Here is a 21,522-nt window from a genome sequence, read left to right as displayed (position 1 = left end):
TGGCTAGACCAGTGTATTCTAGCCAATACAAGTTTTTGTAATATATAGACACTGTGCAAGATGAGTGGTTAAACCGTCAAGTTTATTACCACCAGTAACAAAATTAAATACAGGGTCACTTTATGCTTTTGAAATCTTATATATATGACTGATATTCTCAATTCTACAGCTCTTAGTTAAGACCTTTGCTCTTCGCTCCAACTGCAACGACATGGCAGACTTCTACTTCAGCCCCTAACTTCTGCAACTCATCCAGCCAGATCATTTGCTTCTGTGAAAGACGGTCACTGGGGCCTTTAACTTCCACCAGCTGTAAGGTAAAGTCATAAAAAATTATTAGCATCTTATTGAAAATGGGCCAATGAACTACAGTAATTTGTACTGTTCACATGCCTGACTTTGTAGCCTACAAGGCTCATCTTAAATTCATCTCAGAAGGCCCAGCGCACCTCTTAGGGGCCTTCCTATATACTTTACGATGGTCTTTATCATAAGGATTAAACTTCACACATCAGCTCCATGAGGGCAGGAACTGAGTCAATCTCATTCACTGCAGATTACTAAGCCTCAGGACATGGTGATGAAAGGCATCCAAAGTGAAGTTAGAAGAAAAAAATTTTAATAGACCTATTAGCAGCCTAATAGATGTCTAATCAGAATTCCTAATGGGAAGAGGTGAGAAAGTTATTTGGAAAAGTAATGGCTAAAAATTTTTCACATTTTATGGAAACTAAACCTAAAGACCCAAGAAGCTTCATGAATCCCAAGCACAGAAATCTACAATTATAGTCACATGACACCAAAAGCTTGATCCGTTAAAGAACAGGTAAGTTAGACATAGTCAAAATTTAAAACTGCTTGTCAAAAGACACCAGTAAGAGAAGAGAAAGACAAGCCACAAATTGGGATGAAATACCCAATAAAGGGACTTGTATCCAAAATTCTTTTTTTAATCTCAAAACTCATTAGTAAGAAAAGACCCACCCATGATGGGCAATAGGGTGAGCCAAGGAGGGCACCCAAAATCAGGGAGTCTAAAGAGCTCCCATCCTCCGCTGATGCCCTACAGGAACCCCACCCTTTCAGAGTGGGATGATGCCTTGTGTCAAACCACAGGATACAGCAAGAGAGACAGAATGTCACCTTTAAGAGCAAGTTACACAGACTTCTGTCTTGCTCCCCTGGTTCTCACTTGCCTGCTCTTAAGAAACCAGCGCTCTAAGGGCTGTGGGGGAGAGCTCCCCACTCCCCACCAGTGGCCCCTGGGTCCTGCATTCAACAACTTAAAAGGGACTCAAACTTGCCATCATCGTGCAAGAAATGCCTCAAATATCTTTGATAAAAATCACAAATATGACCTTGCATTATGGCTCAACTGACCTTAAAACGATGATTTTGGGAGTTCCACACAACCAGGTCGGGGAGGCCTCCTCGGCAATGGCGGAAATCCACAGCCAGGCGCCTGCACACACCACTGAGGATGGGACCCCCCAAGCAGGAAACAAGATCCTGAACACAAAATCCATGGATCATTAGTCATCCGCTTATAACCGAGACCCTGAGATGCTTCAGTGTTTATGAGACAGAGAAAACTCAGTGTGTAATTCAACAGAAACAGGTTCCATGAACAACAGGTGCTGTGTGCTGCCTGTCTTGGCCTCCAAAGCCATTGGCTAAGGTCCCGACTGGCCAGTTCTGGGACACCAGCTTGCTTTTGGTCAGTTGCATACTTCTGCCCAGTTGGGAAAATCCCAGGAAGCCGATGAGGAAAAGGGAATGTGGAGTGAGCGCTTCGGAGTAAGACAGCCATGACTCCCAGAGACCAGAGGCCAGCAGTCAGGGAAAGATGGTATGTGCTCTCTGCCCGGGGTCACAGGTCACGCAAAGGGAAATAGTCAGCTGGAAAAGCCATCATTGGGACTTGCTTATGTCCTAACAAGTCCCCTCAGTAACAGTGGCAGCTGGGCTGGAGTTACATATATATACATGCGTACATACATGGATATACACATGTTCATACAGACACACACATTCACATTGTTTGGGAGTATGCTGTGCAGATTTTCACCTGAGCTTGCTGAAGAGACGAGAAGCGATCCCAGCTGACAAGGGAAGCCACTTTGCCTTCCTGGGCCTGCCACGTGGCTGCCACCCAGGCCCTCAGGCTCTCTGCCGGGGCACTGTGGATCTGCTGCAGCCGGGCCTCGATGGCTGGCCGCCTGCTTGTGAAGAAGCTGTCTGTACACAAGTCCAGGGGGAACGCCTGTGTTGCAGGAAAACAAGCTCTCACAGTGGGCCGGAAAAGAACCAATTAATCAGAAGAATATTCACTACCTACAGAGTTTAGGAATTGGCTGGTTTGATTAAATCAATACATCCTTTTCCTCAAACGATATGTAAAAATTAAGTACTCTTTAATAAAAAAGCAATTTCTATACTGGTATTTTAGAGTTTGTGAAAAGAACTGGGTTCCATCAGCAGAAGTGCTCATGTGCAAGTGACAATGCTCATGGCCGTGCCCAGCACAGCACCTTCCGGACATGCGCTCAGGAAGGGCTGGGGCTGAAGGGCCATACGCTGAAGTTTCCAGTGGGAACGCTGAAGGTAAACTGGGCTTAAACATTTAAAACAATGAACTTGCATTTTTCTGTGAATCAGATTTTAAAATGAAAAGCTATTCTAAGAACATTAGCATCATAATGCAACGGGGGGCAAGGCGGGGTTCTGACAGCCCCCGACGTGCTCACGGGTGGGCCGGTCCCCCCAGTGACGGTGCCATTCGCGTACAGAGCGCGTCCGCTTGGCCCACAGTAACTGGTTACCTGGTAGGTGTTTCTGAAGACATCTGGTATCCCATCCGTGAAGATGATGTCCCACAGGAGGAGGCCACAGAGTGTGCTAAAGGTGGACCCTTCCCCGTGAATACCTAAGACAGCCACACAGGAAAGGTCAGCTTCCTCACTGCCTCAAAGCCACCACCACCACCGCCAATTCAGTTGTGAAGGAAATAAAAGCTATTTTAGATAGGAAAGCAAATGCTGCTTTTGTGCCATTCCTCACTCAATTTTACCCAGTTCTTACTTACATTCTCCCACCTGGGGGATCGAGAGCTCATTTTACAAGGAATTCAAATGACTGCTCTTTCTAGTAACTTCTCTGGTTCCCCTGGTGCTACTCACCCAGGACTCACCATCCAACCTTCCGACAGTAGATGCCTGGCTCTGAGGCCAGCCTATTGCTTTCAGTCATGGCCTGGTCCCTCTCCTCCTCTGGGCGCTCTGGGCACAAGCAGTGGCTCCCTGGGTCCTCTACCGAGGTCCTCACCCTCCCTGCCCACAAGGCTCTCTGAGAGCAAAACCAGCCTCACTCCTCTTAACATCCCACCCAGAGCACCACTCCTCACACACACCCGGCAGCAGGTGCTGGCCAAGTGGAAGAAAACGCCTTTAACAACGGTTGTTAAAAGTTATTTTCCACCACCCCTGGGTGGGTAGCTCCACCTGCCGGGGACAGGACAGAAAGATGACAGCCACCAAGTGCTGACCACCGACCCCCAGGCTCTACCATCGGGTGCCCAGGCGGCAAGAGATGTGCACATTACCCTGGTCGAAGCCTTCACATCTATAATGGGCCAGAGCCAGCTCCTCCACAGAGCACAGGACGGTGGCAGGGGCGGCCCCCCCAGCCTCCATCATAAACACGGACTTGCCCATCCCACGCTGTGGGCACAGCCGGCCCGTGATGGTCACCTACAAGGCGGTAAGAGAAGGCCGGTTAGCCCGTCAGTGGAGGCCTCTGGGAACCAGACTTCTGTGTCCTGAAGACACGTGTGCCGAGCAGAGCACCAGTGTATGACCCACACTCCGATGCCTGCAAAGATGGGAACAGGTCACTACCTGGGCCCCTGATTCAGGAGTTTAACAGCAAGCTGCTCCACCCCGGGGGTGAGCAAACCCCCCTTCAGCCTGCCCAGCCCTGAGATGAGAGGCCCTGTCCAGACAGGCGTTCAGTTGTTTTCACACTAAACACTGCTTATAAGTTTCTTCCAAGGAGAAAACCAAACAGTCAATGTTTTTAAGTCCAAAGTGCCCAAAGGCTATTTACGTACATGCTTAACATCTTCCACCGTTATTTCTGGCAGCTGCCGGAAGAGGTGTCTGTACTTCTGACAGCTCGGAGACTCTCTCAGGCGCACGGCTCTCTGGTAGAGCGAAAGGCGATGCCCCGTCCTGACCTCTGGATCCGCCAGCCCTGCTGCGATGCACTTAATGGCCTAGCAAAGAAGACAGTCCCATATCAGGATCCCAAAGGCCCCACAGCAGCAGCCATTAATTTTGTGTGACAGGAACCCAAACATTAATGAATTAATTATTCAATTGTGCTAATTAACAAATGGCCAAAGCAGCATTTCCAGAGATTAAAGCTATTCCTGAGATCCTATTCTGATGCTTTTAGTGCAAGTGAATCCTAATCCCTGACTCTAAGTGTGGGGAGCACAGAAGCCTGCTGGTTATCTGTGGTAGATGTGGACATGGTAGAGCTCAGTTGCCACCCCTCAGGGCCTGAGAAAGAGAGGGCCTTGGATGGCCCTGGATGGCAGGGTGGAGGACACGGGTGGGACAGGGGGTGAGAAAGCTCTCTCAGGGCACCGCTGGGGAGCTTTGAAAAAAGACACATGTCCCCACCCCTGATCACAGGATGTGATCAGGGCAGGGCAGGGACAGGGACCCAGGCATCCGATCCCTCCAGGGCCCTTAGCTGAGCCCCGCACGCACCCGGGGTGGTCCAACTCCTCAGTTAGGGAGAACCTTAGGTTTGGAAGGGCTGGATACATTTCCTAAGGTTATTCATAGTTGAATACACAAACAAAAATACTGAAAACCACAACAGGGTACCAATTCACGCCTACTAGGACTATAATCAGAGAAATGGAAAATGAGTTGGGAAGATGTGGGAGCAACTGGAACCCTCTCACACTGCTGGCAGGAATGTAAAAAGTGATTCAAGTTAAAACCAGCTTGGCAAGTCCTCAAAAAGCTAAACACACCAATTCCATTTCTGAGCACAGGACCAAAAGAATTGAAGGCAGAGCTTCAACAGGGGCTTGCACGCCATGTTCACAGCAGTGCTATTCTTAACAGCCAAAAGAAGGAAGCAGCTCAAGTGTCCATCAACAGATGAATGGATAAATAAACCGTGGTCTATTTGTACAGCAGAATATTATTCAGCCTTGAAAAGAAAGAAAATTCTGACACATGTGGCAACATGGAAGAACCGTAAGAACATTACACTATCTGAAATCAGTGAGTAACCAAAGAACAAATGTTATAGTAAATATCTAGAATAGGCAAACTCCTAAAGACAGAAAGTAGATTAGTGGGTACAAGGTGGGGGTTGGGAATAGGGAGTAATTACTTAACAGTTTCAGAGTTTTCAGAGTTTCTGTCTGGAGTGACGGCAAAGTGTGGAAATAGAGGTCAAATTTGCACTACATTGTGTGTAATTAATGCCACTGAATTGTATGCCTAAAAACTTAGAATGACAAATTGTATTTGTATTATATATTTTACTACAATAAAATAATAAAAAGCAAAAAAAAAATACCTTGAAAATCAGTGACGGGTTAGGCCACCATTAGTGGAGGTTAAGAGGGGCTGGGAAGAGAAAAGGAGGCCTTTTGGGGGTGCTGGCTGCAGGGGAGGGATTGGCCCCTGGGCACTTCACAGGAACAACCTGCTAGCAGATTTCCTTACTGGAGAAGCACGTAAAGTGAGTGACGTGCAAGGGGTTAAGACATAGGTTGCTATGAAGCTGTCCACAGCCACTGCAGCATGAGTTCAATCCCCGGCCAGGGAGCTACCCACATGGTGCAGCAGACCTCTCCTGACTTGCCCACTGCTCCCCTCAGCAGTGTATTTCAGTTGATCTGCCTGTTCTGCTCCCCACTCTGTCTCTGGTGAATCCTCTCATCCCCCCTCATCTCTGCCCTGTATGCATAAACAAATAAATATTTGAAAAAAAAAAAGCAAGAAAGTGAGGAGTGGCATCAGAATAATGAAGATTATGAGTGTGACTACAGAGAATTAGGATTTTCCATCCAACTCAAAAATTAGCCCAGGGGCTCATCCACCTCTGAAAGTGACTGATGCTCCAATTATGAGAAGTGAGCGCGAGGGGAACATCTATAAAATTTTTGAACCTTTCTTCATTGAAAGAAAGAGGCCAGACAGCCTTTCTCCACATGTGCTCTGGGCTCATGGATGCTTTCTTTCTCTTGCTATTTCAGCTCAACAAACAGAGAGGTGAGGCCGCACCACACCTGTCTCCGAGAAAGGAAACTGCTCTTTCCTCTGGAAGCACTTTAGGTAACAAGGCACTTTTTCATTAGAAGCAATTAAGGCAGTCTACGCTGTGTCCACACCCAAAGTCAGTTTTTCCACCACTGCATCACCCAGATTCAACAAAGATGCCACTGGGAAAACCAAAGGTCCCAATCCTCTCCCTTTAACACAAACGCACCCCTGGCAAGAGGCCTAGAGCCTGGGGCAGCAAACATAGAGCCGCTGCAGCAGCTCTATGGGGCCCCAGTGAGGCTGCTGGCCACTGAGACTACCAGCATACCCACTTCCAAGGGCCCTGCCGGCCCCAGGGATGAGCAGCGCCTGGAGGGAGAAGGAGGCCTCCTCGGGGCTGGTCAGACAGTGCATTTGCCAATGGCCTCACAGAGGGCCCCTAAAGTCCCTGCAGTAAATCAGGGAAAAGAACAACTTCCATCTCTCTTTCTACCTGCAGGCCCCATGGAGCTCATAAATAAAACCACCATTTCCAAAACAAAGAGCACCTTCCTTGAGAGCACCTGCAAGTGTGGAGACAGCTACCCTGTCTAAGGCCCCCACTCCTTAACTTTCAGGTCCCAATTCCCAAATCCCAGTGCAGACTCCCCCGCCAGCCATCTCCCAAATCAATGAAGAGAAGACAGAAGCAGCCTGCCGCCTGCTGGGCCTGTGTTAGTGTCCCTGTTACTCCTCTTGGGGTTGGAAAAAGACAAAAGAACAGCAAAGAAAGTACAAATTACATTTAGATTGTTAAGGAATAATACCTACTATTTTTTTTTAATTTATGCAAAAGTAAAAAAAAAAAAAAAAAAAGGCTCAGGCATAGTGAGTTACCGGCTCCAGGCGTTTCAGGTGCTGGTGTAAGTTCAGAGCCAGCCTGTCCCACCACCGGCCTCTGCTGTCAGGACAGTACACTTGCTGGGACAGAAGGTTCTCAAGCTCCTCCACTGCTTCCTATGGCACCAACAAAGGAAGCTCATCAGATTCACACATACAGAAATGGTCACTGTACTGAGAAGCCAGTAAGACAGGCAAAGGGCATGCATAAAGCTTCCCTGTGCATTCTAAATAAGGCCAGGGACCCAGGACTGAAAGGGATTGCAAGGCAACCTCTGGAGTGGGCCCCCCAAGCTCTCTGAGGCATCCCTACTTTTCACCTAGGTCCACTGCCAACTGGGAGTAAGCAGAGGTCTGGACTGTATTCTCTATAAAGCAAGTCAACAGCTCAGGGCCACAAACAAGAACTGGTGGGGGGGCTGTAATCCCACAGCTTCTGGGAAGCCAGCAAGTTACAGGATGACAGCAGAGGAATTAAGGGTGGACAGGACAGTAATGAGGGGTGTCCTCATCCCCACTTCAACAGGGAGTTCTTCTGTGGAGATTTATATACACACACTTGGTTCATGCTTTGTGTAAGTCTTCTGTGGCTCAAGGATGTCTTTGAAACATCTGAAGAGTCTCAGAAAAATGCACAAACTCTCATGTGTACACCATTGGGGTTCACAGGTCCCCAGAAGCTCATCCAGTGGATCTTCTTGAGATTCATGGACCTAGGTAAGAACCCCATCTTCGGTACACCCTCTTAGTAAAATACCATTTTAATATAGAAATGCTAAACATGAGAAAGTTAACTAGTAATCTCATGATATTTTGTGTGAGGAGAGAACCAAATCTCTGATTGTGATTGTAAATTATTTCCAGACTGTCCGCAACAGCTGTCAGGGAGGCCCATGCAGGTATGAGGTTTCCAGCTCAGAGACCTCCCAAGCCACACAAGGAGTTCCAAAAGAGACCAGGCCTAGGCTGCAGAGACTGTGGCTCCCGAAGGCTCTGTCCTTGACCCCCGGGGCACATGTCACTCACAGCAGAGAATGCCAGGGGTAATCTTCAGGCTTCTCTCTAACCCCGGGGACACAGGAAGTGAGCTTTATCAAATCACTGAGAGCTGACCACAGACAGTGCAGCAGAGGGACCAGGCAGCTCTTGTCAGGCTGACTGCGGCCATGCCAGTGTGGAGGGGCGGGGACTCGAGCTCTAACCTTGTACAGGTGGAGTCTCTGCAGCACTTCCACGGACCGAGACAGAATCCTCGTGTAAATCCACCCGACCGTGAAACACCGCAGAAAGACCGGTAATGTCTCGTGGTACCTACAGTGAAGATGTACACCGGCTGCTTAGTAATTCAGTCTATTGTTGCAAGACAATTACAAGACATAACAAAGCAGACTGGATTCCTATCTTTTGAAAAGACAGATCCTAAGCACTGTCAGTTGCATCCAATTTCTGCAGCACAAACCTACATTCTCACAGCAGGCCCCATCCCCAGGTTACTTAGGTCACCAAATTTGGGTCTCAGGCCAAGCCAAGGGCCTACACCTGTTTTGTATGTCATGCACGCTAAGCGTGGTTTTCAGAATTTCGATGGTTAAAATAAATCCAAAGGAAAATAACTTTCTGTGGCAAGTAGAAATTATATGAAATTCTTACCTGAGTGTAAATAAAGTTATTCTGGAATCCGCTACCCTGGCAGAACAGACACAGTGTTGTCTGCAGAGCCTAAAACACTGCTGCGCCTTTCACAGAGACCTACCAATAATCTAACTTCCTGGCTTATCTTTCTTTTCTTTGTCTTCTTTTTTTTTTTTTTAAAGATTTATTTATTTATACAAGCACTGGGTACAGTCAGACACGCGGGAGGGTAAGAGAATTCACCAGAGCCAGAGCGGGGAACAGAACAGACAGACCGACGAAATACACTGCTGAGGGGAGCAGCGAGCACGGCAGGAGAGGTCTGGTGGCCGGGGATCGAACCGGCGCTGCAGAGGCTGTGGGCAGCTTCACAGCCCAGTGCTCAACCGCTGCGCCATCAGGGGAGGCCCTCTTTTTCACTTTTTTTTTTAATGAAGAAAATAATTTATTAATGTGTTTGACCATTTATTTTATTGTTTGGCTTGAGTAATGGTAAAAAATTTCCCTACACTATCTTAGAGAAATCCTCTAATGTACATGCACATCCCAGAGGTAACATGTCCACACAGGTCTCCTCATTTCTAGAAAACTGTTTAAGTTCTGGACCTACTAAACATAGCGCTTCCATATGATCCAGCAATTCCACTCCTAGGTATTTACCCAAAGGACACAGAAACATCAATTCCAAAGAGCACCTGCACCCCTATGTTTATAGCAGCACTATTTACAATAGCTAAGCTTTGGAAACAACCCAAATGCCCAAAAATAGATGACTGGATCAAGAAGATATGGTACATATATACCATGGAATATTACTCAGCATTCAAAAAAGATAAACACATGCAATTTGCAGCAACATGGATGGCGCTGGAAGGGATCATGCTCAGCGAAATAAGCCAGAAAGAAAAAGAAAAATACCGGATGGTCTCACTCATAGCAGGAATCTAGAAAACTTAAATAAGGGACCAGGAAAATGAATAACTATAAGAAAGTGAAAATCAAAATCAACAAAAAACTATGAACCAGAGACACTTTTTGGGGGGTGGGGGGCGAGAGGGGAGGGATTGGGGTCAGAATGGGGGGGTTGCAATGGGGACCCCATTGCAATGGGGGTTGTAATGGGGTTGCAATGGGGGTTGTATGGGGAATATAAAAATAAAATTTATTATTTAAAAAAAAAAGAAAAAAAAAAACTGTTTAAGTAAATGGTTCAGTTTTGGTATGAATTACAAAATACTCCAAATGAAATATGAGCAAAACTCACTGCTCCCCTCAGCAGTGTATTTCAGTCAATCTGCCTATTCTGTTCCTCACTCTGTCTCTGGTGAATCCTCTCACCCCCCGTACCTCTGTCCTGTACCCCCATTCTTGTATGCATAAATAAATAAATCTTAAAAAAAAAAAAAAGAAATATGGGCAAAACTTTTTTTTTTTTTTTTTTTGGGCAGCAAGGGCCATTTTCCTGGCTATGATTTTTAAAAGTCAGTATTATTTCTGTATTAAATTTTATGCCGTTTTTTCCTAAAAGAGATTATACCACGAGATATTACTTTTCCTCATCATTGTGTAATAATAGAAAAAAACTTTTCTTAACAAATAAACACTATATTTAACATTAAATAACAAAAAATAAACAGCATCATGCGCTGATAAACTTTTACAGTAAATGTTTGATTTAGCTTTCTTTTTCAGAGTAACATCTGCTTGCATTTCTACTGGAAGAACATATCTACCATGTTTCCCACAACCCACATCTCCCCCAAATCTACATTCGGCCAGCAATACTAAGAGAAGCCACACAACAACACACTACTACACCAGATGGCAAGATAGAAGGTAAGTGTTCATTCACTTGAATGTCTGTTGCACAGGGATCTGAGTTATATAAAATACACTTCAAGCTTTCCTACATCTCCTAGTATTTTACATGGCACTTTGCATAATGTAAACCAAGGAGGAAATTCAGTTCCACAGCTGGCTTGACCACAGAACAAAAGGAGTTTGTTCTTCATGAAAAAAATTACCTTAAATGGTTGGAACAATTTGGTCAATAAGTAAATTTTGACAGGCACCTGAAAAAAAAAATCTCACCTCAGAGAAGGGTGGTTTTTCAGATTGTTCCAATCCCTTTTCGCACACTGAGAGAGCTCATTAGCTTCCTTCCAGTTCCCACTAGCCATTGCAGTAGAAATATCATTCAGCATGTGCGAGGCAGCTGCATATCTAGGGGGGTAGAGAGAGGACACACATTATCCAGTTTCAAGTGTGAATGATGTAGATAAAAAGAATCACCACATCTCTCTACTAGATCTAATTCTGAAGTTGTTAAAGTATGTTTTTGAAAATATGAGGATTATTTAAATGTTATTCTGGTGATAATATACTCCTCCACTGGAGTGTCCTAGCGGAACTGATACTGATTACTCAGTTAGAAAGAAAAAAAGACCCATATGTACTATTACATAACATGCTCCGTGCTATAAACATGATGTCAATCAACTCATCCTTCCCCATTTTGTACTTACTCATTCATCCATTCATTCATTCCTTCATTCATTCAGCGATCTGGCAGCAACCACATAAACATGTAACTGACTTAGATTTATAATCTATAAGGTATAGCTTCGGTAACAGCAATTTAGTCAAGAGTTTGGTGTGACTTATGCTGGTCAAACCAAACAGTACGAAACAGACTGGTGAAAACTTCTGATTTATCAAGCACATCACTCTACTCATCATCATTATTAGCTTTATCTTAAGTTATTACAAGGTAAATATTCATCTTCAGTCTTATTCACACCAACAATATACTCACAAGGCAGGTTTGTTCAGATGTCTGTATTTTTTAAAAAGCTCTCTGCAAAAGCTTTTAAGGACTATAAGCCAGAGAAATTTTGTGTAGCTCTCACTCAAAACTTATTGCTTTGGCAACCCTAATCTAAGCACATTTCTATATTTCCCTGATAGTCTTAGAAATGTTTACAAGTGAGGCAGAATGATAACAAGCCAAAGAAACTTCAAAAACTGCTTTGGTTATGAACTTATGTTTCTACTGCGGCTGGCAAAAAAAATACTAAAACTTCTTATAAAATTATTATTTTATAAATTAAAAACCACACAAATAATTATAGCCAAAGAACTTGATCTTACCTGATAAGATCATCTCTATCTTGGAAGATTTGGGTTTTCCGATTGACGGTGTACCTGGGAAACTCCATCCGACCAAGGTTGACCAACAGCACAGTAGAGAGCTGTCCCTGACCACCACAGGCGGCTTCCTCATCTTCCAGAGAGTCAGTCAATGAGAACAGTAGCAAGATCCGGGAAAACACAGCCCGAGGGCCTCTGCAGACTCTCAGTGACTGTCCTGCCAAGTCTTTAGCCCTGAAAAACAAAGAAAACAGATATACCTCTCTGACTTTTTAAGCATTTGGATATCATGTTTTACAAGTTACTTTCAGATAAAGTGAAGATAAATGGCATTCATTAGTCTAAGTCTGAAGCAAAACTACCACTTCCAAAGCTGTGTGACACTGGAGTATTACTTAACCTCTCTGGGGCTCAGATCCCTATCTAGGGACAGTGAGAATTTAATGAAATTAATTAAAGTTTTATACACAGTTTGGTTAAATAAAAGAGCAAATGAAGGTTGACACTGGTCATGAATGTGTAAAATACCAGCAAATTTATAAAGTCTTAATTTATTTGACATTAGCAATTCTCAACTCTTGACTGAAGTGACACTTTAATTAACAGGCATCTGTTTGAAAGGTCATTATCAAAGGTTTTGTGTACAGGAAGTAGTATAACTGCATCCAGGTTAGCTGCTGTTCTCTGACATGCAAAATGGTCCAGAAGCATCTCTATTCCAGGGTAAACTCAGAGTGAATTCAGTTTGATTCTGGATGCCTCCAAGGGCTTGAGATTCTGAATCAAATCCAGGGCTCTAATAACTTTGCATACACATCCAAAACAGAGTTTCTCATTCTCCACACTGATATCTGCCCCGGGGGTGCTGTCCTGCGCATGAATAACAGAAGGCTCCGAATTATGCCTGGCCTCACTGCACTAAATTCCAGGAGCAACTTCATGACTCCCCACTTCTTCATGACAACCAAAAATGCCTCCAGACATTGCCAATGTCCCCTGGAGTGCAAAGTCATCCCCATCTGAGAATCACAGCAGAAAACCTCACTTTCCTATGCATCCCAGAGGCTATTAGACAAAGCAGTGCTGCACCCCTGGGGATGCTGTAGAGATCAGGGCCACCATCATTACGTGAGGGGACGGGGTGGGACTCCAATCACACCACCATGTAATCAGGACCCACACACTGTGAAGAGTGATGAAAAGCACCTACTTCCTTCATTCCATGCACAGCCCAGAGAGTCCCAGTGGACCAAGCCTCTGAGCTTCAGAAGGAAGCGTCACACATGCTAAAGTGAGTGGTGGCTATCCAGCAGGATGAGGAGAATGTAAATAGTGAGCCTTGCGCTGTTCCCTCATTGTAAGAGCAGAGTAAGATGAGGGACACTGCCCTCCTGTGGGGCTGTCAGACAAAGAATCTACTGCTGGGCTCAACAACAAAAGAAGAATCAAGACAATCTTAAAGGGCAGTGACTTCAGAGCAACTAAAATAGCCTTAAGAATCTCATTTTCCTACAAGCCCAAAGTCAGTCCATAAAAAAAAAGTATTTTCATTTATTTATGTTCAATGCTAAGTGTTTATAATGAGAGGGTTGCTAATTTTAATAAATATTCACTCACTTGAGGTTAACAAAATATTTCAGAAACAATTAGTAAAGAAAGGATTTAAAAAATATTTAACATACCACGGGGATGAGGACTTTAAACTCCTAAAGTCAATTAACTATAAATATGTAACTTATTAAAATACTTTTAAACAATCTACAATATAAACTTTAAGTGTTAGCAGTAACACTTTTCTTAATGTATGCCTTATTTATACCTATGCTTTAGTAAAGATTGTTATTTGCAGTATCTTCTCAACAAAGATGGGCTTTTGGCACATAACAACTGAAGGCTACTTGTGTGCACAAGTGCCCACAAATATGTACATGTATATGTATGTGTAGACACACACACATTATATAAAATAACTAACAGTGACATCTCTTTTTTAGTGTTTTCAAAAGTGTTGTCATTCATCCTCAACAACTCCAGAATAGTGGATTCCAGGCTCAGAATCAGTGGATTCCAAAGCTTATAGCAAACATTTATGTTTAAACTCAAGAAAAGTTACATATTAATATTGACAGATTAAACTTCAATAATATTTACTGAAAAAAAAATTGGCTGAATAGTTTACCCTTAAATTCTTTAAGAACAGTAGTTGAGAATGAATTTATTTTGAATAATAAAATACTCTTAAGTATATACCAAAGGCCTACTGCCTTTGTTCCCCAGCCTCGTAAATTTTTTTGGTCTTAGAAATTAATATAAAAAAGAAATTATGAGTAATATACAAAGAAAGAATTCAGTCTAATGTAATTAATATTCTGTCTTCTCAATCTAATTATACCTGAAATAAGCAATTACAATTAAAAGATGTACCATCTACTAGAGTAAGTTTACATGTACTATCAACATTTCAATGTTTTTACTGCAACAGTAGCCAACAAAACCTTTTTAAAATTACTGCACTGATTCCAGGCTGATTCTTGCTCCAAGTACAAACTGAAGGCTGTCTGGCCAATTTGAGAAAGGTGTCCACCAGCTGCTGTTTCTGCCCATTGGGATTCACCAAGTGGAAGGTCTTTGCCAGGGTTTTTAGTTCAGGAGCAGAAAGAAGTTCAAGCACTTCAGAGAGTTCTTGCAACTCAGATTCTAGAATGGTTAAAAAAAAAATTTAATTAAAAATAGTTGTAAAGAATTTCATTATTGGGGCCTCCCTGGTGGTGCAAGGGGTTAAGACACAACCTATGAAACTATCCGCAGCCACCACAGCATGAGTTCGATCCCCGGCCAGGGAGCTACCCACATGGCAAAGCAGACGTCTCCTGCCTCCCTGCTGCTCCCCTCAGCAGTGTATTTCAGTCAGTCTGCCCGTTCTGTTTCCCACTCTGTCTTGGTGAATCCTCTCACCCCCCACACCTCTGGCCTGAACCCCAGTTCTTGTATGCATAAATAAATAAATCTTTAAAAAAAAAAAAGAATTTAATTATTGGACCTCCCAGGTGGTGCAGCAGGTTGAGTGCAGTGCTGTGAAGCTATCTGCAGCCTCTGCAGCACGGCTTTGATTCTCAGCCAGCCAGGGAGATACCCACTTAGCGCAGCAGACCTCTCCTATCTTGCCCGCTGCTCCCCTCAGCAGTGCTTTCAGTCGTCTGCCTGTTCTGCTCCCCGCTCTGTCTCTGGTGAACACTCTCACCCTCCTGCGCCTCTGACCTGTACCCCAGCTCTTGTATAAATAAATCTTTAAAAAAAAAATTCATTATTTCCTAGCTTTATTTTCTCTAAAAAGAAGGCAGCTTAGTCAAACACAAATGAAATAAAATTTTACTGTAGAAAGTTCGTTTACCAAACCAATTATTAAAGAATATGAAAAATAGATATAAAGGTTAAAACATTACAGAACTTCTCACTGCAGAGTAAAGGAATATCTAAATAAAATATAAAGACTTACATTCACTCTTTTCCTGATTATAAAAACTCAAATCAATTGTGCAAAAATAACAGCTCTCCTCTCTCCCCACAGGCCTCTGGCTGAGAACTTATTAAACATACAGTAGACATCGTGCCATTATGAGACCCAGAACCATGGTAGACCTGAGGATTGTGCTGAATCAGACCTGGCTAGTCCCTACTTTCAAGTTATTCACAGTTCAGCAGTGCCTTCACCCTCCTTTTAGCAAATAGTTATTGGGTATACACTGCATGACCTGGGCACAGGCACTTACCTCCTCACACAGTGAGTGAATAAGCAGCCATGCCAGGCAGGATAACTGCTATAAAGACAAAACTGGACAAGGCCAAGTGAACATGGCAGGGCAGTTGTACACAGGTGGTCAGGCAACTTTATGAGGTGACATGCAGAAGAAGTGGGTGAAAAGAGGCGGCAAAGGTATGGATGAGGGGGGAAAGGTATGGATGAGGGGGCAAAGGTATGGCAACAAGAACAGGATCAGACAGAGGAGTGGTCCTGAACCTGTGATAGTCAAACAGATAACAGCAGGGAATCTCTATTATGCTAGGAAAATGTAACCCAGGCTGAATCTGGCTTTAACATCACATGAATAACTTATTATACTCCAAAGTGTAAAAACTCTGCTAAAAAAAAAAAAAATACTATTTTCCAGGCACCATGGCAGGAGCAGGCACCACACTATGACCACCATTCTGCAAACTTAATTCTTATGAATATTTTCACTTTGCACCTTCCTTCAACCAAGCATACCTGTCTGCAGAAAGCCTGCCTGCTTTAATTCTCCAATCACTGGTGTTAAGTCAGAAGCAATCTCTGCATAGTCCAATTTATTTATCTTAATCCAGCTGAATTTACGTTGAAAAAGTCGTACATATAACTTTTGACCATTATCTGCAATAAAGAAATATAGTGAAAAATATTATTTCTCCTCAAAAACAACATACTAATCTCATTTACTCTTTAATACTGGATGAGTAAAATATGAGACATACATGAAAGCTTGCTCAACTCATCTTCTAAGAAAATTTCTTTCTTCCTTTGGGAGATGTAATTTATTTCAAATAGGAAGTCCCTTGCCTTGTGCGCCTGTTGCACAGGACAGAAAGAGCATCCAGGATGGAGAGCCCTGGTCCAGCTCTGCCTTCTAAATTATGCATGTCTTTGAACCTGAGATCTCATTCTCCTCCATTAAAAAAAAGGGGGAGGGGAGAATAATACCATATTCTTAAAGCTGGGGGGAAATTAAACAAGATGAGGTATTCAATGTGTGAAAACTACTTTTTAAAAGCTGCAATATTGGTAATGATTATTGACCATTTAAAAACTTCTAAGAACCAGGCACCCTATTTTCTAGCCACCAACATTACTATGCCCTCAGAGATGTCCTATCCAGGATTCCAGTTGTGTTTTCTGCTTTTAGTTTAATATACATTATTCCATTTCTGGTGGAAAAGAATTTTCAAAAACTAAAGTCTAGGTCTCTTAGGGCAGCTCCTCTCTATCTCAAGATCTCAGCCAAGCTGCTGGGTCTATTTCCCTACTACTTTGGTTATCTTTAACTTTCTGCCAAATCTAAAATGGTATACTTACGCTTCTAAATTTTTCAGTTTTCCCTTTTTTTTTTTTTTTGAAGAGGCAAAATCAATTAGAAGTCGTTCTTTTCAGAGACACTAAAGATTCTCCGTGGAGCACCATATACAAGAATGCTGCAGAACATGCAGTTGGGGACCATCAGTTTTCATGATATGCAAGCATAGAGCCACCCACTACACGTGCTCACAGGGATGGATGCAAGCAGCACCCAAGCAAAGGTCCGTGAAAACTCCAGACAGGAGTGGGTGAGGACAGCACAAGTCAACAAGGAAGCTGTGTGGATTTAAAACAAGAAATCCTCCTCCAAATATCAGCAGCACTGTACAGGATTTTTTTCTTTAACCCACTGAACAGTCATGACCTCTACGAAAAGTTCTTCCACCTTGGGAGGATATCAGGTCCACAGAGCCACCACGGCCCTGCAGGAGGGTGCAAATAGGCTGGCTTTTTGCTTGGAACTGGCACTATGGGCTTAGGGCCACCACTGAATGCCAAGGAACTGAGGCAGAGACCAATGTTTTTAAATGTACCGATTTAGCTTGAAATGTTTCCATTTCCTCCACACCCTGACTTTTAACAGGGTGAGTCCAGGGAACTAAAATACTGTTGGAGGAAAAAAGCTGCCTCAATACCTGTTTGTTCTATTCCTGTATTTTATTTTACTAACTTTTGAAGAAATGGTTTGAGAAAACAGCAAAATAATCAAATCTTGATTATATGCTCAAAAGGCAAAGTACACTTTTCTAAGTCACACAGTACTTTTTAAAATCTAGAAACAACTGTTTTATAACCACCAAACACACATATAACATACACCAAATATAACCTTCTATTATAACCAGAGTAGCACTTGTAAGGCATAATTCTGCAGAAGCAGACATCAGCAAGAGAGCGCACGCGCGCACACACACACACACACACACACACACACTCACGTATCCATCTCTAGAGGAACCTGGGAGAGCTGACTCCCAGAGGGCTCACTAAGCCACACTGACTCCTGGTGGCCATTACATTACTACCCGTCACATCACAGTCCAAATCAGGGCAAGTGGGAAACAAGAAAGCAGATAGGATCAAGATACCTGATAACTGATAAAATTTCATTACAATTCCCTTCTCAGCTTCATCAAAGAGCATCTGATCATCTTCATTCTCAAACACGGCTTTCAGCACCATGAGGAAACTCTGAAGATAGTAAGGATGACTCGGCCGTGCTGGAATTGTTTCAGCGGGAACATTAGCGCCTGATCCTTGCTCCAAAGGAATCTTGCCAATGATTTCACTCCTGAAGCCACCATTATCTTCCAGAGGAAGTTCTTGGAGGCTAGTCAAGTTAGAACCAGCATGTGCAGACCCAGGAGATCCTGTCTCCTGATGTGATGACTGTCCTGTAACTTCTGAACCAACTGTCATCTTTACCTCTTCACAACTTGCTACCTCGTATTTTTCAACACCTTTTCTATCTACTTTGATATTCTCCTTTGCAAAACTGTTCTCTAAAGCAGACTTTAATTTATTCCCAGGAGTTAAATCTGGTGAATATAACATGGTAGCAGTATCTGAAAGGGCGGGAGTGAAGGCTGATTGCCCACGTTCCTGGGGGGCCTTTAAGCTTCCAGCTTCCACTATTTGAGTGCATTCCACAGCATTCTGTTCTTTAAAATCACAAGTAAACATATTTTCCTTTTGAGAACTATTCTCAAAAACTGGATCCTTGTCCTCAATCTCTGTACAGTTATCTACCAGGCTCCTGACTGCAGTGGATGAGGAACTCGGTGGACTATGATTGACAAATTCCTCATTCTTATTCATTGATCTTTTAGCCTTTATGTATCTTCTGGACAATTTAGATGACAGACTTCCCAAAGGAATGACTTTCACATTGCGATATGACAGTTCATCTTGATTTTTGTGCACCAAATCATCCTTACTTTTAAAGTAGGGGCTTGTCTGCTGTTTTATGCCAATTTTTGTTGACTCACTTTGGTAAGGGGTTAAATTGGTCTTAGGTGATAACAATTTCTCTGGGGTAACATTTTCTACCGTAACACTGGTTAAATTCATTGTGGATACATTTGATTTCTTTAAGCCAGTATGCCCCGAACCAGCAGGAGCGATGTCACCATTGTTAGCACACACTTCATCGAGGTGCTGATTTAATTCATATCTTGGCACCATTTTACTACAGATGGGGCATGCAAGTTTTGCAGGGGGTGCATTGTTAAAAAATGAAATAATTGAGTTAGATTCATTTTTTTTAGCCTTGCTAGTTGATAAACTTCTACGAGGTCTCTTTTTCTCAGGTTTCCTTTCTGACATGATGTGTATAAGGAAAACCGGGTGTTTCAAGTAACAAAACACCCGATATCACCGGGGAAAGAGAGCAGTGGTTTACTTTTACCTCCCTGACTTGAAATAAAAGTGGAGTTTTATTTGACTTCATGCTCTTCGTTAAGGCAGTTTCTTCTTCCTACAATATAAAGCACGTGGATTAAAAATATGTTTAGGACGTCAACAACAGAAGGGGCCAAGTAAGCACTCAACAGGCGCTGGCAGTATCTTGGCATGAGGACAAATGCGTGGACCTGGGACAGCCAACCGAGATGCCACTTGGAGCTCTACAGGCAACCGCAGAGAGTCCCTCAGCCCTAAAACGACAGCGGTGGCCTTCCCAGGGCTCGTTTCTCAGATTTCTCTTTAGGACCTAAACCTACACTTACCCGTTTCAAAAGGGGACACTTGGACTATTTCAAATCCTGTTTTTGAAGCCCCTGCCTTGGTAACTTTCTCTGGGCGAGACCATGCCCATCTGGGCTCCACCTTGCTTTAGAGGCCCGCACAGTCCCCAAGTCGCGGGCCATAAAAACCAGAGGAGTCCCCGCTGCAGCTTCGGCCACCGAACCCGGGCACTGCCGGCCCGACCCCAACGCCCGCCACCTGGGACGCGCACCTGCGGCTCCGCCACCCAGCCCGGGCCGCAGCCCGCCCCCCGGGGCCCCACCGCCAGGGGCCGCCCTCCCGGCTGCTGCCCCGCCGCCCGCCGCCCGTCGCGCGCCAGTGACCCCAGCCCGGGCGCCCCGCGCTCCCACCCGGCGCTGCGCGCTGACGGTTCCAGACATTCCCAGCCGATCCCCGGGTCTCCGCTCGTCACAGGCTCGGCAAGTAGAGGCTCGAGTGATCGATCTTCCCTGTCAACCTTCCGGCTTGGAAGACGCTGCGGAGCCCCAGGAGGCAACTCCGGCGCTTTCTTCCCCTCACGCCTGGAGGAGGCGGGCCGCCCGGTGCAAGCCTGCAGGTACAGTCTGAGGGCCCCTTTCCCCAGTGCATGGGGTGGTTGCTTGTTGGGGGGCATCAGCGTCAAAGTGAAGGGCCTCCTGGGAGAAGACCGGGCACCTGCGGTGAGCGAGGAAGCGCCGCGCGCGCACCTGCCTAAGGTAAGAACTGTGAACAACCCCAAAGGCAAAGAAATAACGTACTCGAGTTATTGGGGAGTGGTGGTCCTGGGGCATTTCGTACTGATGTTTGCTTTTATTTGTGAAGTTGTGCAATTTGGTTTTTCAATAATGGCTATGGAGCAGATAAAGAAGTAAATCAATGAGTAGGCAGCCTTTGCTTCTGCACAGCGTTCTTTCATTTTTTTTTTTTTAGTAAATTTTATTTTTATATTCCCCATACAATTGCAACCCCCTTATTTTGACCCCAATCCCTCCCCTCACCGCCCCCACCTCCCATAGAGTGTCTCTGGTTCATAGTTTTTTGTTGATTTTGATTTTCACTTTCTTATAGTTATTCATTTTCCTGGTCCCTTATTTAAGTTTTCTAGATTCCTGCTATGAGTGAGACCATCCGGTATTTTTCTTTTTCTTTCTGGCTTGTTTCGCTGAGCATGATCCCTTCCAGCGCCATCCATAGTGTGTCTCTGGTTTATAGTTGCTTGTTGATTTCGATTTTTACTTTGTATTGATTAGTCTTTTTCCTGGTCCCTTATTTAAGTTTTCTAGATTCCTGCTATGAGTGAGACCATCCGGTATTTTTCTTTTTCTTTCTGGTTTATTTCGCTGAGCATGATCCCGTCCAGCTCCATCCATGTTGCTGCAAATTGCATGTGTTTATCTTTTTTGAATGCTGAGTAATATTCCGTGGTGTATATGTACCACATCTTCTTGATCCAGTCATCTGTTTTTGGGCATTTGGGTTGTTTCCAAAGCTTAGCTATTGTAAACAGTGCACAGTGCATTCTTTAGAAAGGAAGATTATCCCCCAAAGACAGCATTCAACATATCTTTAAGTCAAAACAACTTTAGGTCGTTTACTTAGAATTAGAAGGTCTCCTCACCCCCAAGAATGGTTCTATCTTTTCCAGTCAGTGTCTCGATGTTCTTACCTATGTACACTAAAATCAAACTTAATAATTGTTGGGCAGTTCCAAGGTAACAAAAGAGATTGTAGGGATGT

At 44.0% G+C, this 21,522-nt stretch overlaps 1 protein-coding gene and 1 long non-coding RNA gene across 3 annotated transcripts; one reads left to right on the top strand and one right to left on the bottom strand.

The window, feature by feature from the left end:
- Positions 1-57: 57 nt before the first annotated feature.
- Positions 58-20,193, bottom strand: FAN1 (FANCD2 and FANCI associated nuclease 1). Of its 2 annotated transcripts, none has more exons than XM_037510103.1 (14): positions 20,157-20,193; positions 18,150-19,537; positions 16,222-16,362; positions 14,450-14,651; positions 11,955-12,188; positions 10,896-11,027; positions 8,375-8,483; positions 7,170-7,289; positions 4,109-4,273; positions 3,602-3,749; positions 2,823-2,926; positions 2,069-2,263; positions 1,381-1,509; positions 58-310 (listed from the first exon to the last, which is right to left on the bottom strand). In XM_037510103.1, exons 2-14 carry the CDS (start codon positions 19,384-19,386, stop codon positions 173-175), a joined length of 3,054 nt encoding a protein of 1,017 aa, XP_037366000.1. In that variant the 5' UTR covers positions 19,387-19,537; positions 20,157-20,193; the 3' UTR covers positions 58-172. The 2 variants fall into 2 exon arrangements, with proteins under 2 accessions (XP_037366000.1, XP_037365999.1); XM_037510102.1 differs by lacking the exon at positions 20,157-20,193 and adding an exon at positions 19,788-20,022.
- LOC119244355 (uncharacterized) lies at positions 2,724-19,352 on the top strand. Its single transcript, XR_005124955.2, has 5 exons — positions 2,724-2,948; positions 6,287-6,365; positions 7,842-7,889; positions 10,497-10,640; positions 18,189-19,352. It is a non-coding gene; the product is annotated as an uncharacterized LOC119244355 (long non-coding RNA).
- Positions 20,194-21,522: the final 1,329 nt, after the last annotated feature.

This window comes from Talpa occidentalis, unplaced genomic scaffold (genome assembly GCF_014898055.3).
Source record: "Talpa occidentalis isolate TD23 unplaced genomic scaffold, MPIMG_talOcc4v2.1 talOcc4.14, whole genome shotgun sequence".
NCBI lineage: Eukaryota > Metazoa > Chordata > Mammalia > Eulipotyphla > Talpidae > Talpa > Talpa occidentalis.
The sequence above is the reverse complement of the archived record's forward strand: the minus strand, read 5'-3'. Positions and strand labels throughout refer to the sequence as shown.